This window comes from Spermophilus citellus, assembly GCF_964194105.1.
Source record: "Spermophilus citellus genome assembly, chromosome: 1".
Taxonomy (NCBI): domain Eukaryota; kingdom Metazoa; phylum Chordata; class Mammalia; order Rodentia; family Sciuridae; genus Spermophilus; species Spermophilus citellus.
The window spans coordinates 270,090,891-270,105,386 of record NC_138182.1 but is presented as its reverse complement, the minus strand read 5'-3'; the positions used below and the strand labels follow the sequence as shown (position 1 = coordinate 270,105,386).

General features: G+C 45.1%; 1 protein-coding gene across 3 annotated transcripts in view; it reads right to left on the bottom strand.

The window, feature by feature from the left end:
- Positions 1-1,273: 1,273 nt before the first annotated feature.
- The window catches only part of EGFLAM (EGF like, fibronectin type III and laminin G domains), a 175,418-nt gene continuing 162,195 nt past the window's right edge, over positions 1,274-14,496 (bottom strand). For all 3 annotated transcript variants that reach the window (XM_081283692.1, XM_081283694.1, XM_081283693.1), the window contains 4 exons: positions 13,593-13,736; positions 6,456-6,539; positions 3,249-3,352; positions 1,274-2,463 (listed from right to left, as the gene is read on the bottom strand). In XM_081283692.1, coding sequence (XP_081139818.1) covers positions 2,309-2,463; positions 3,249-3,352; positions 6,456-6,539; positions 13,593-13,736 — 487 coding nt within the window. In that variant the 3' untranslated portion in view covers positions 1,274-2,308. The remainder of the gene's footprint in view (positions 2,464-3,248; positions 3,353-6,455; positions 6,540-13,592; positions 13,737-14,496) is intronic.

The following is a 14,496-nucleotide window of genomic DNA, read 5'->3' as shown; positions in this document are numbered from 1 at the left end:
AAAGATAACAGAGACACTTAGAGAGCTGGAACATCACAAGACAAGCAGAATCCTTCCCAGCTCTCTTGCCCCCAGAACTGAGGTCTAACTTCAGTTTGAGGTTAAAATCTTTATCTTCACCGCCACATCTGATATAAACTGATCCCACATTTTCTGGATTTATCCACAGAGAGGATGGACAAGCCTTGTTTCAAGCTTGGGATACACTGTCTCTGACCCTGTATTCCTACCCTGGCCCCCTACTGTCTTCTTGGGTCCCTCTACTCTGATGCTCTCTCACCTACGGGATCCCTATTGCCTTAATCCTAAACCGTGTCAGCGCCTCCCCTCAGCTCCAGCTGCTTCCCACCCAGAGAGAAAGTGCTTCCTAGTCCTCTGCAGTTTCCACACACACCCCACACCTTCATCCCCGGGTCACTGCCTTTTTCTCTGGATAACTCTTGCATGGAACAAGAGCTCATCTGCAAGGCAACCCTCTGACTTCAGTTCAGCTGGCTATTTTGCTAAAGATTTTTTTTTCCCCTCCAGCTGGAGTCAATCTGTTGAAAATGTGCTGTAAAAGCAACTCCATTGTATACTGGGAAGCACTGGCCTCAGCATTCTCCAAGGAAAAAGTGCTGAGGTGATGGTGATTGGAGGTGGCAGGGCATACTTCCCACCAGGTGCCTTATCTCCCCGTCCTACTCACAAGGTGAGGCACATAGCAAAGGATAATCATTATTGTTACTGTTGTCATCATTTACCCATCGAAGGACAGATAGGTAGGGATCCTGGTCTTGGAAGGTTCTCAAAGACAGGAGGCAGAAGGTTGAAGTGCAAGGTGAACCTCTCTAGGGTATCTATTCATCTTTTAGGATTTTTCATGTGCCTAAAACTGTGCTTTTTGCACAAAGCTCAAAGCTTTTTGCTGAATGAATGCTGCACACACAAGAGTGGGGTCATGCCTGGGACTAATTATAGGCTCTTGCATCAGATTTCCCTCCTCTTTGGGGATGCATTCATCTCACCTTTCCCTTAGCAAACTTTGCATGGGGATCTGCCAGTGAGCCAGCTGCACATGGAGTCACATGTGTGCATAGCAGAGGGACACAGCTGACAGTGCAGAAAGAAGCTTCGTTTCTCTGGTTCTTGTCCAGAAGCTTGGCCCATGCTAAGGGCACATCTCCCACTCTCTGTTCAGCTTGGAAGCACCGGCTGCCTTAGTGTCCACTTGTAAATGTGACCTCTGTGAATCAGTATCATCTCAATGAATGAATGAATGAATGAGTTCTAGTCTTCTTCATCCCCTTTATTCAAGTTTACTAAAGATATTCCCTTTTCTTGAAACAGAATGACAATGACCAACCTTGGTAACACATATTCCTTTTAATCTGCTTATTTTGGAAAGCTTCATATTCATCCCCTAGAACCAACATGTACCAAAAAAAGAATGGTCAGCTCCCCGAGTTGCCCACCCAAGTCACCTCTCCCACTCCACTGATACCACAAATGACCCCAAGTCTTCTTTGGGAGAAAATTTTTAGGAAAGTGTGCAAGAATTAGGGTATACTACCAGCATACCCTAAGGTATACCGTGTGGACAGTCTGCAGCTATAAAAATAGTCACATACAAAAGTACAGCTACAAAATCATGGGGCCCATTTTCTTAGATTGATATTATAAAAAGTAGGGATTTCACATTAAAGGTATACTTGGGGGGAGGGGCCGCATTATGACCATGATTCTATGTTTAATCTTCCCCACCCTTTATTTTCATGGAACAGTGAGAGCACTTTGGGCCAGCCACCAGGGAGTGGAAGGGATTAGGGCCAAGGTGGGAAATTCAAAGTTCAAGGTCACACAGTCATTCTGCTGTGAGTAAGTGTCATGAGCCAGGGAAAGACAAGTATTTTAATACTGCTCTGTGGGCTCATGTGAGCGCTCGCTCTCTCTCTCTCTCTCTCTCTCTCTCTCTCTCTCTCTCTCCTCTTCTAAGCACTATGAATCACAACACATTCATTCAGTTACAGCAGACAGGCTCTGGAATTTGCATTGATGTGTGATCTCTGGCAGACTCCATGCATTCAATGGACAAAGTCCGTTGCTTCCAACACACAGTGCTCCATTGGGTTTGGCCCACAGAGTGTCAGCAGGTAGGCCACCCAGGGCCTCCTGTCTTGGTGCTCAGTTTCCCATCAGGGTGTACTTTCCCCTTGATGAGAGGAAACACACCTGGTCCCGGGCCTCTGTGTGTGGCATCGGGCAGGGTCTCAGGGCCCCTGGGACTCTCAAGATAGAGGCTCTGTCCCCTGGGCAAGGCCAGCTGGTGTTACTTGGCTCCACAGGTGTTGATGTTTTTCCCATCTGCAGCATCTTCCACGAGGGAAATGTGGTAATCGGTGGACAGCGTGAAATGAGAGATGCAGCCCACGAGGCCTCTCATGTACTGCCTGTTCGTGTGCAGAGCGATCTCCTTCATTCCACCTGCCAGGAAGCCACAAGGAAAAAAAAAAAGAGTATTTAAAAGAAGACATGTCAGCTGTGCAATTTGGGGCTTCCCTGTGGTGCACCTGAGTGTCCACTGACATCCCTTGGTTGACAGGACAGACTGTCCAGTGTAGCACATCTATTTTATCATTGTCCTTGAAGGAACAGGCTCACTTGGATCAATTTCATACACAGCAAAAGGGTACAAATACACAACTCACAGTGTGATTTCTGGCTCAAATGAAACCAAATTAGTAGCTAGTGAATTTTGACATGTTGTATAATGTCGACAAAATGCTGTGTCATTGGAGGTGACAGCATCTTAAACCAAAAGAGATACACTGACGTTGAATGCTTTCAATGAAGTTCACTTTGAAAATATTTAAAGATATCTTTTCCCTTTTGTGTGTTCTGTATTAGTGGATTATAAGCCATTTATAGATATGCTACTCATTCTATTTTGAGGTGGACCAGAAAGATCCTACTTCCTCAGAGAGAATTCCTAGAGCTATATTTAACAGGTTCCTGTTCTATAAACAAGAAAAGCATGGTTTTCCTGGTGGATCTGTCCAAAGCACAGAGCATCTGAGTAAGTTCCTTCCTGTCCCCTAGGCCATGAGTCAGAAGTTCAGAAAATGGAAGAATGGAATATCAGGACAGCTTCCTGATTTCCAGATATTTCACTGACCTATCCCTGGCACAACAAACAGAGAACTTGCAAAAAAAAAAAAAAAAAAAAAAAGCCCTGACCTGATCTAGATTTGGCCCTGAAGGTCACTTACCCACATACAGAGGTCCATTGATGTTGAGTTGTCTCATCATGCCAGGTGACTTGCCTGTTCTGGCTCCGTAGTCATCCACGGTAATCTTTCCTGATTGGCCATCCCTGCAAAGGAATGTAAAACAAAACAGAATGCTATTTTTGGAGCTAATTCAATCATTTCAATATAAAGGTATCAAACAACTACCACATGCCAGGGCTGCCAAAACCCAAAGTGGTGGCTTCTGTAGCACTAGGGGTCGGCACTAGCCCAGGCCCCCTTCTCGACAGCCACTCTTCTGGCACTGAATTGAGGGAGCTTTCCCCTGTCTGCCTGCTCCCTACAGACCATGCAAGGATCCCCACTTTGGAAGTGCATTTCTGGACTCTCATACCTTCATGCTGTGATGAGCAATGTCCCTAGTCGCTTGCCTGGTCTGTTCTCTGTTTTGCCTTTGAATTTTTTCATCATTCTAAAATATTGCATTTTTTTTTGCTTACTGTATTTCATTAATTCTAGGATTTTTTTCATTCTTCTATCTTTAAAATGAAGATACTGTCTCTTTCTATTACAGCCCTATCATTATACCTAGTGGTTGGGTTCATTTTGACAAAATCATATGTGCATGGAGCTTGATTCACTCCATTTCAGTCCCTTTTCTCCGACTGACCCTCTTCCCCTCCTTTTTTCCCTTCCCCTATTCTCCTTCCTCTACTCTACTGATCTTCTTTTGCTCACTTATTTATCTTGGATTGGTACTTTCTGCACATAAGTAAAGGTGAAATTCCCTGTGGTGTATTTACATATGCACATCATGTGATTTGGTTACATTTATTCTGCGTTTTCTCCCTTTTCCTGCCCCTCTCGGTTTCCTTCTTCTACTCCACTGACCTTCCCTAAAGATATTGTCTTCTAATCAGTGGCATGTTTGAAAAACAAGTGATCTTGCCTTCCAGTATCATATCTAATGTCCTTCTTCATGGTGTATGTTACGTATTGTCTGTTGCCTCCCAGTAGAATCCAAGACCAGGACAAGGACATCAGTTTTACTCAGTGTTGTATTTCATATGTCTCGAATGGTATATGGCTTGTAACAGTAGACAAATGAATAAATGAATTTATCGAGCTTTAACATCCTCATCTGAAATGGGAATAACCATACTCATCTTCTAAAGCTCTTATGGGGATCAGATGTCGTGCATGCCAAGTACAGAGCATGGTACCTGATACATATCTTGCTTTACAAAGACTGGTAAAGGCATGTGTTGCTATTATCAACATCATCATCACATAATAATTCTTATTCATAAAGAGAAGACCATAGAATTTAGACTGCTATGAATATTAACTATGATAAAATATAGGGTGTAGAATCTGGCCACTGAAGAAGTCTATTAAGTGAGAAGTTTTCTCTCTTCTGCTAGGAATAATGCTTGCCAGACCAGGATTACCCAGAGCAAGACAGTGTACAAGTAGAGCCCCTCTTAGGGATCTCCTCTCTGTTGATTCTCCCATCTTTGACTTTGGAGTCTATAACAGAGAATTAAGATGTCCACCCACCCTTCTTGCCATGGTTTATATGCTTGGCTTTGAACCAGTTCCCACTTAGATCTGTTATACCGTCTCTTCTCGGCTGTCTGCTCATAACTCGTGATATCTGCTTGAATCCTCTCACCCATACAGTTCCTGGACTCAGCTCTTTTTGTTCCGTCTTCACTGCAACCTAAGACGCACTAGGAATGGTATCAAGATGCCAATAGGAAGTCTTACAGCTGCAGAGCCAGCTGCATGGTGCCACTCTGCCATCTGAAGTTATTTGGAGGAACATTCCCCTGCCTTGTCCCTTCAAAGTCTGAAATCCTAGTTGTGGTAGGCTGCCTTCATCTAGGCTCTGCCCACAGCAGTTGTATAGTTTTAGGAAAGTCACTTAACATCAGTTTCCCCAGATGATGTTAAAGAAGGACCTGGTGTCCCCACCACTGTGTATCTCGATACACATAATCAAACCACAACAATTGTGAATGTTTTAATATCCTTCTATAACATGTATTCTACCAACCATCTCTACCCAAGGAAATTGAGAGCAGGGTGCTTTGATCCCTGATGTCCCCAGAGAAGGAACTGTAGGGATTGAGGGCAGTTGGAGTTAAGAACTGACACATTTCAAATTCCTTTGGATGCCTCTGTGCAAGTCCTTATAAAGATGGTACCGAGAGAGAGAAATGAGGAACTCAGAAGGCACGTGGTTTGGAGTACTTTGGAGTTAGATTTGACTTTGTATATTTTGACTTCTATTCTAGAACAAATTTGAGATGCACTCCTGTATGTATTCATCATGGGAAAACATTTATGTTTTTCAACAAGTCAGAGTTGGGGTTTCATCAACATCACTACACATCTATCTCGAGTGGTTTCTACTTGGCAGCAGGTAAGCACAGCTCTGATTCTGTATCCTCACACCTGCACTAAGGTATCAAAGTCAGGCACAGTGGTCAGAGCAAGGCTATTCCCATCACAGCCTGTATGTGAGCTAAGCAGGAAATTGACCCTGCTGAGCCCTGTATTTCCCAGGCCTCACCCTTTGACTTCACCCATAGACTTCCCCAGACAGGATTCATCTTCTGGGTCCTTCATCTAACACACAGTACTGACACTACCAGTGCTGACCCACTATTTGGCTCCTGAAAATGTACTGTTAGGAATATGGATGTAAGGAATAAAACTAAAACTGTAAAGAAGAGCAAAAGAATGGCTCACCTAAAGAAAATCAGAAGTTGGGATAATGACTCCTACTGAGGAGTGAAATACATACCTGGGGCCCTGTGAACCACACGGGATTATAAGGGTCTAATAATGTAAAACAAAGAGAACAGTAGGAATGCCAATAGGAAGTCCTACAGCTGCAGAGCCAGCTGCATGGTGCTACTCTGCCACTCTGACCTATGTGATAAGATGGGAACCTTCTTTGAAGTCCTGGAATCTCATTGCACTATATTTTGAGGCCCTCCCCAGTTTAATCATCAGAGAGTTTTTTTCTCCAGAAAGTCACCATTCCTTACAGAAGTGGGGTTTGACCTCTGGCCTGTCAGTGTCAGTGGGGGGCACAGCTGGGTCTTGGTGGATGCCAGGCAAGGCTGGGGAACAGGACAGTGGGACTAAAGGAGAACTGGACTCCACCTCCCAGTATGGCCCAGTCGAACTCTGCCTCTCACGGGGCTAGGTGCTCACCTGACAGCCTTGACCCGGTGCCACCGGCCATCATTGAAGGAGCCGTTCACCAAGATGGATGCCACACCACTGCCCAGGTTGTAGCTAAGGGTGTTGGAGAAGAACAAGACAGTGAACAGAGTAAAACCCTGAAGCACAGACACATACCCATTCACAGAGAATTCTCATTGCAAAGTGTTCTTGGGAAGGCAGCATGCCGTTTCCTTAACACAACACAAGGTGTTCGATTTTCAGGTCACCCATAAATGAATTCAGGGAGCCATGAATTTTATTTTTAATTTTCAATTGTGATAAAATGCCTAGAACACAACATTTACTATCTTAACCAGTTTTTAGTATGTAACTGAGTAATGTTAAATACTTTCACACCTTTGTACAACTAATCTCCAGGACTCTTCTCATTTTACAAAATAAACACTGCACCTGTTAAATAATAACTCCCCATCCTTCCCTCCCTCCAGCCCCTGACACTCCCCTCCCACTCTCTGTCTGGATTTGACTATTCTACATACCTCATGTAAGTGGACCATGACGTGCTTGTCTTTTGGGGCTGGCTTACTTTGCTTGGCCTAACATCCTCAAGGCTGATTTTTTAATTTTTAAGCTCATGGGTTGGAAGCATCAGTACTATAATTATGTGCTCAGCGTATACTATCAGGGATAATGAAAAGGACTTTTATCATTTGTAATGTGATATCCTAGATTGAATAGTGTTCCCCCCAAACTTTTAGGTTCTATTCAGATCCTAAGAATATGACCTTATTTGAAAATAGGGCCTTTAGTTAATTAGTTAGGATGGTAATTAGTTAAGGTGAGATCACACTGGATCAGGGTGACCATAAATCCAATATGACTGGTATCCTTTTAAGAAGAAGGGACATGGCCACACAGAGAGGCACACGGGGAGAATTCCACGTGTTGATAAGGGCAGAGACTGGAAAAACACAGACAGCTACAAGCTAAATAACAGCAAGGATCACCAGCACCTTCAGAACCTCAGGGCAGGGAACGGGTTCTTCCAGGCCCTCCAGGAAGAACCAGACCTGGCAAACACATTGCATTTTTAATCTGCAGAACGGTGAGGGGGGAATTTTTATTATTTTAAGCCACATGACTTGTGGTAATTTGTTACATCATCCCTAGAAAACTAACACAAGTGTTTCATTTGTCTTGTTTTTTTGAAACAGAACACTGACAAGTAGCTGTGCCCTAAAGAGATTAAGGGAATTTGCCTAAAATTGCAAAGCTAATGACTAGAACTTGAACTTGGTGTATTATCTGCCCCATTCCCCATTTTTTACTCTGATATCAGGTCCTCCTGGTACCTTCCAATTTTTTTTTTTATTTTATTGTTGGTTGTTCAAAACATTACATAGTTCTTAATATACCATATTTCACAGATTGATTCAAGTGGGTTATGAACTCCCATTTTTACCCCGTATACAGATTGCTGTGTCACATCAGTTACACTTCCATTGATTTACAAATTGCCTTTCTGGTGACTGATGTATTCTGCTGTCTATCCCATTCTCCACTGTCCCCCCTCCCCTCCCCTCCTCTCCCCTCCCCTCCCCTTCTCTCTCTCCACCCCCTCTACTATAAATCGTTTCTTCCACTTATATAATTTTTCTCCTACTCCTCCTTTCCTCTTATATGTAGTTGTGTATAACCCTGAGGCTCACCTTCCAATTTTTTTATTTCAGGTTCCAGATGCCCTGATACCCTAAAGGTATCAGAAGACTTGAACATGTTGTTTACCAGAGAGAAAAATCCCTCCCAATCCCATGTTCATTCAATTATTCTAATTTAATTCAATTCAACAAATATTTAGTGAGGTGACTACTCTCCCTTGGGCATTGGGCCAATTGCCTGGACCTCACTTGGCAATATCATAAACCCTATGTGATCAGGCTTCTGATGTTCTACCGGGGGCAGCTTGTCCCTCATCTCATGAGAGGAGGTGTCTCTCCTTCACCCCCTACCCAAGAAACAGGACTGTGAGGAAGAAAACCAGGGCACTCACACACTAATTCTGAGAGCCGTGCAAGAGCAGAGGGCTCTGGGCTTTCCCCAGAGAAAGTGCCACGTAGGTCATTCTTTCATAACAGAGGCTCAAAGAAGTCCCACAGCCAGTTGGCATCTAAGCAAGAATAGACCTCACAATGACTTGACCAACCATGGGACAAAGCTGCCTCCCGACCCTGACAACCCCACTGTTTTCTAATGAAATTGCCCACACTGTGTCTCCTTGTACAGAGCAGCCTGGGGGTGGATTTTTCAGATTTCATTAAGTGGAGGCCAAATGCTTATTGAAGAAATGTATGAGTCTGAAGCCAATTTAGGAGCTGGTTGGCTGACACTTAGCTGGATACTACATGTGGCTCTTCTATCTGAGGTGGACCCTGTGTTCCAATGACCTGCCTGCATCCCCAGACTTGCTATTTTATTTTTAGTCTGTGATCTTGGGCAATTTGCATCCTCTTTCTGAGTCTAAATTTCCTCATGTGTAAACTGCAGGTAAGAATACCTTCCCTGAAGGATTGCAGGGTATGTTAAGTAAGATTGCCTTATGGTTTGGATGTGAGGTGTTCCCCAAAAGCTCACGTGTGAGACAACGCAAGAAAGTTCAGAGGAGAAATGATTGGACTGTGAAAGTCTTAACCCAATCAGTGAATTAATCCGTGATGGGACTAACTGAGTGGTAACTGGAGGCAGGTGGGATGTGGCTGGAGGACGTGGTTAACTGGGGGCGTGTCTCTGGGGTATATATTTTGTATCTGGAGCATGGAGTCTGCTCTCTCTACTTCTTGATCATCAGGATGTGAGCTGTTTCCCTCTGCCACACACTCCACCATGATGTGCAGCCTCATCTGGAGCCCCAAGAAATGGAGCCAGCCTTCTCTGGAGTAAGACCTCTGAAACCATAAGCCCTCAAACAGACTTTTCTTCCTCTACAATTGTTCTGGTCAGATCTTTCAGTCACAGCAGTGAAAAAGCTGACTAAAACAGCAAGGCACATAGTAGGAACAAACAGACAATCCTAGCACCCCAGATACCTGAAGCACTTAGTGCGCTTGAATATAGGGATCACAATGCACCGCGAGGAACCAGCGGGAAGGAGAAAGTTGTCACCAATAGTTAAATTCGTCAAGGTTCTGGAGGAGTGGCCATGTGTGAGTGAATCCCAGGCTATAAACACATCAGGAACAACCAGATCTCAGAATCCAGGGTCTGGTCTGGGGAGGCTGGGCTGGAAAGTGCTTATGGGCCAGTGAAAGACACTTTTGCAGTTGTATCAGGTCCCACCTGGACCAGGGTGGGCTTTTTCCCCTACTCCAGCTGGATGGCTTTCCTGTTCATGCACAGGACAGAATGTGCTTAAGGGAGGGACTCAAGGTGGAGCCCAACAGATGACTGCAATCATGGGGGTAACTCTGTTGGCCTCTTCATGGCCTGACCTTCCCACCCTGTGTGATTTCAGATCCTCTAAGTAACGCCTGCTTGCCCAGACACACATACCTACCTTGGAATAGTTCCCCCTTTTGTACAATGATAAATGGCTAAGAACAGTGGTTACCTTGGCTGGAGGAGAGATGAGGAAACCTTTTTTGGGTGGGAGAAGTGTTCTATATCTTCTTCTGGGTGGTGGGGAAACAGCATTTACGTATTTTAAAATTTACCCAGCTGCACATCTAACATGTGTGCCCTGCACATGAGTTATACCTTGGTACCAAAGGGGAACAATCAACCAATGCTCGTCTGATTGCTCTGCCAATGCCTTGTAAGTGGCTTCCAGGATGAGTGGTCCACTTGACATGAAGTTGCAGTAAAGGCCGCAGGGCTGGGCACCAAGGTGGGCACCAGGAGGTGCCATCAGAGAGGCCATCTGGAAACCACTTGGCCACCTCCATGCTTTCATGGGATGACACTTTTAATCATGTCCCTTTAAGCTGTGGCACAGGGCACTTGGCTAATGTCAGATCCCTCACCTTTCTCTGCTGCGTAAAAATGTTACAGGGTCAAAATTAGTGGGAAAGAATGTCAGGAAGCGTGACATTCAGAATGTCAGTCAAGTGATGTTCATAAACCCTCCCAGGATGTTTTATGTTCCACATATAATCACAAAGCAAAATGAAACAAAACAAAAATAAAACAGAAAACCACACTCATTTTAGCTAAAACTTTTGATTTCCTTTTTTATGTTCAACCTTGACCAAAACTATGAGTAATTTTTTTTTTAGAGTTCCATCGCTCTTGTCTGTTCTCTGACAGAAGGGCTTTGAGTCCTAAATTAGCAAAAGGAACCTACATTTAGGTGAAGGAAGAAAGTCTAGGAAGTTAAGAGGGAATTTCATCATCTTAGGCTTCTTCTGTTTGCTCTGGACCTGGTTCAAACACTGAAACCTCAAGATTGGTTTGTCCACCCTGTAAAAACGTTTACTCCCTGGGCTCCACTGATGTCAGGTCCTCAGGGCCAAGGCCAGCTATATTGTTAACAATAACAATAATGGTAATACTAACCAAATTTAATGAAGCAATTATATCAATGCTGACTTCCTTGCCCATGTTATCTTTCTGAGGCAGGGGGCTTCCAGAGCCCAGAAAACACTTAACTAACCATAGTAATTATTAATTATCATTATCTCTAGTACCTAGTTGTTCTAGACCTCACATTAAGTCCTTTACAGGAATGAATTCATTTAAGCCTCCATTTGATCATGTACAGATGAGGGGGAAAAAACTCAAGAGAAGTTAGGTAACTTGCATGAGATCACACAGCCATGGGTTTCGGGCATGGCTGATTCCAAAGTCACTTCAGACCCTGTTTCTCAGGCTGTGGTACCTGGCGTCACTTGGAGTGCTTGTTTCCAATGAGAACCCAGTGCCTATCCACACCTATTTCATCAGAATCCCAGGAAGCTGGCACCACAATCTATCTTTGAAACCAGCTGCTGAGTGCCCCTCTGCATTCTGGCATTTCCAAGCCACCAGCCTACACCATAATTGCTCCCTGACCCAGCGCAGCACTTCCATTGGTCTGTACCGAGTGGGAGGGTGGCTGGTAGCCCTCCAGAAGAAGGTGATTCAGTTGGGCAGCAACGGTGTGGCTGTGGGCCCAGCACTGACAGCGACCCCAACCCAGGCTCCCCGGTGTATCTTACAGAGGATACAATCAGGTCTCCAGGATTCAAAGAAAAACATGGGGACCATTTTCAACAACCTGAGAAAGAAATGGTAACTTCAGAACCACGAGGATGGAGAGCAGCTGTTGGAAGGCCTGGGGGAGGGCGAGCGAGAGGGCCAGGGGGAGGGGCAAGGGGGGCATTTCCTTTCCAGGGCTGGGAAGGGAGCCCGTGGGACCTGGGGGGCGCCTCGGAGCTTCTCCAGTTTCCCTGTGGGGCTGGAGTGGGTGGTGAATAGACTTTGGCTGGCAGTGCAGGGGGGAAACTGGGCCGTCCCACCCACAGCTCAGCTACTGTTTCGGTTCTCTTTTCTGGGCACAATCAAGTACTTGAGGCCTTGACGAGGTTAACCACAGGAAAACCACAAGAAAATGGCTTCAAGGCAGCCAGCCTGGATCCCGGGTGTGAAGAGCTCGGTTATCTGACTTCTGAGCCAACTAGGGGTGGGCTGGGAGGGGCAGTGGTGTGCTGGCAGCTGGAGACAGTGACAAGCTGCTCCTCACCTGCCCCTGCCAGACTCCAGCTTCAGCCACATGGGGCTACTGAAAGTCCCCACGATCGTAGGACGGAATCCCCTCAGCATGCTCTGCTATTTAAGGGCAAGTGAGATGTTGGACAAGTGACAATTCCTCTCAAATGCCTTTTCTTCAAATTGAAAAGATTTATGTTATCCTCCTCTGGCTCTTAGTAATCCCAGCACAGGGCAGACAAAAGCCCCAGAGTTAAATCTTCATTATCTCGGTGTTTGGCTCTCTTTCCTTTGTCTGTTTCAATTCCATTGCTTTCATACCATTTAGTGATCAGTTGGGCTCATCACCATGGGTGGAGGTGATTCAGGTAGGAAAAGCCCAAAAAATGTCTGTCTAGAGAGAGCAGCCACTGTCACACCTGGATGGCATCAGGATTACCTGGGGAGGTTACAACATGGCTTACGGGGCCCTGGGCCTAGAGTGCTTGGGCTTAGTACATCTATGATAGGGCCTGAGGACTTGCATTTCTAAGAAAGTTCCAGGTGATGCAGATGCTGCTGGCCCAGAGACCACACTTGGAAATCCACAGGTATAAATGAGCCATTTCTAACCTCAAGTAAGGAAGTGTCATTACAATCTCCAGAGCAGCTTTTTCATATTTCACAAGACAAGCAGACCCTGTCCCACAGAAGCTTGGCTTCCATCCATTCTAGTAGGGAGATACTGTCCAAGTAATTCTTTATGGCATAACTACCCATTTGACACATCTGAGAGCAATCTAAATTCACTAAAAAGAGGTAAGAACTCTTGGGGCTGCCTTATGCGTATCAAGAAGTACTTGCAAAGATGCCAGTGTTGAGTTCATCTACAGGAATCTGTGATTTGTTCTTCTTGCAGCGGGAGACTGGAAAGCAGGGATTGTCCCCATAGCTAAGGGGAAGCAGCATGGAACTTAAAGCCAGGACTCTTGGAGTTTAGATTTTCACATCTTCCTGAGGACTCACTACTATGCTTGGCAGTATCAAAATCCTCTTTTCACTCCTTCCTAATTTGCAAGTGGGGCACCTACAGCAGTAACACACTTAGAAGGGGTCACAGAATTGTTCTGCAGAGAGCCATATAGTAAATATTTTAGGCTCTACCATACCTTCCTACTGAAACTACTCAAATATGCCATCATCACACAAATATATACATATGAAATATGCATGCATATGTATGAAAGCATTCCAATACAACTTTATTTTCAAACATGAGTAGTGGGCCAAATTTGTATGGCAAGTTATAATTTGCAGTCTACCACCTGAAAACATGGATGCTGAAAAGAAAAATCAGAGACCTCAAACAAACCTGGGGCTTTAGGCCACAGCCAATTGCAGCAGCCTGTATTTTAGCTCCCTTTGGAATTGCTGTAGGCATGAGCCGTCCAGTCTGAGAAAGATCACCAGGTGCTGCTGAAGGCAGCCAGAGAGAGAGAGAGTTACCTGAACACCAGGGCTCCATCCCGAAGGCCCAGGGAAATGAAGTCACTGTTGGGTCTCATGGGGCTGTCTCCCCTCCACATTAACAGGCCGTCCTTGACAGTTGACTTAAACCTTATGAATGCATTTGATCTTGATCCTGACACCCTGAAGGAAGTACACAAACAAGTTCATGAAATTAACCACCAAATGTGTTTCAGAGTGGTCCCAGTTTGTCCCGCCAGCCTGGAACAGCCAAGTGTGAGGACCATCTGGCATTGCTAGCATGTACTTCCAGGAAATTAGAAAGAGCATCCCCCAGGAGTCACACCAGCAGGCAGCAGTGTCTCCCCCACAGGTATGGAGGAGGCACTTGTGGAGCCACAGATTAGCAAGATAATGGCCAACACCAAAGTCTCAGGCTGCACCCTGTATACACTTCAGTGTCCCCCTTTCGCTGTCCTATTTCTCAAGGGCCCTTGGGAAACTGCTACCCTCTCCCTAACAGAAAGTTGCCAAGAGACTCAAAGAGTCACCTGCTCTGGGCTTTGGTCACAGCTGTGGGAAGATTGGCTCTGGCAATGAGTGTTCTTGGGTGCAGATCTGGACAGTGATTGGATGAAGGTAAGGTCTTAGACAGGGAAGGGGGCCTGATGGACTAATGGTCTGGAAGGGTGTTGTTATAGTCCTATGGAGAGGAACAGGAAGCTCTGAGGACAGAGTGGACTCTAGGCTCTATAGTCAGGGCTGGGAATTGGGTCACATGATCGTGTGCCTTTATCAGAACTTTGGAAGAACTAACTCAGAAACTCATTTTGACTAAAGTGGTAAGAATAAGCCTGGGATCCTAGAATCAAAGTTGTTGAGACAGGAGTAATATTGAGACAGGATTTAATATTGCTATTAATATGACATGGCACAACTGGAA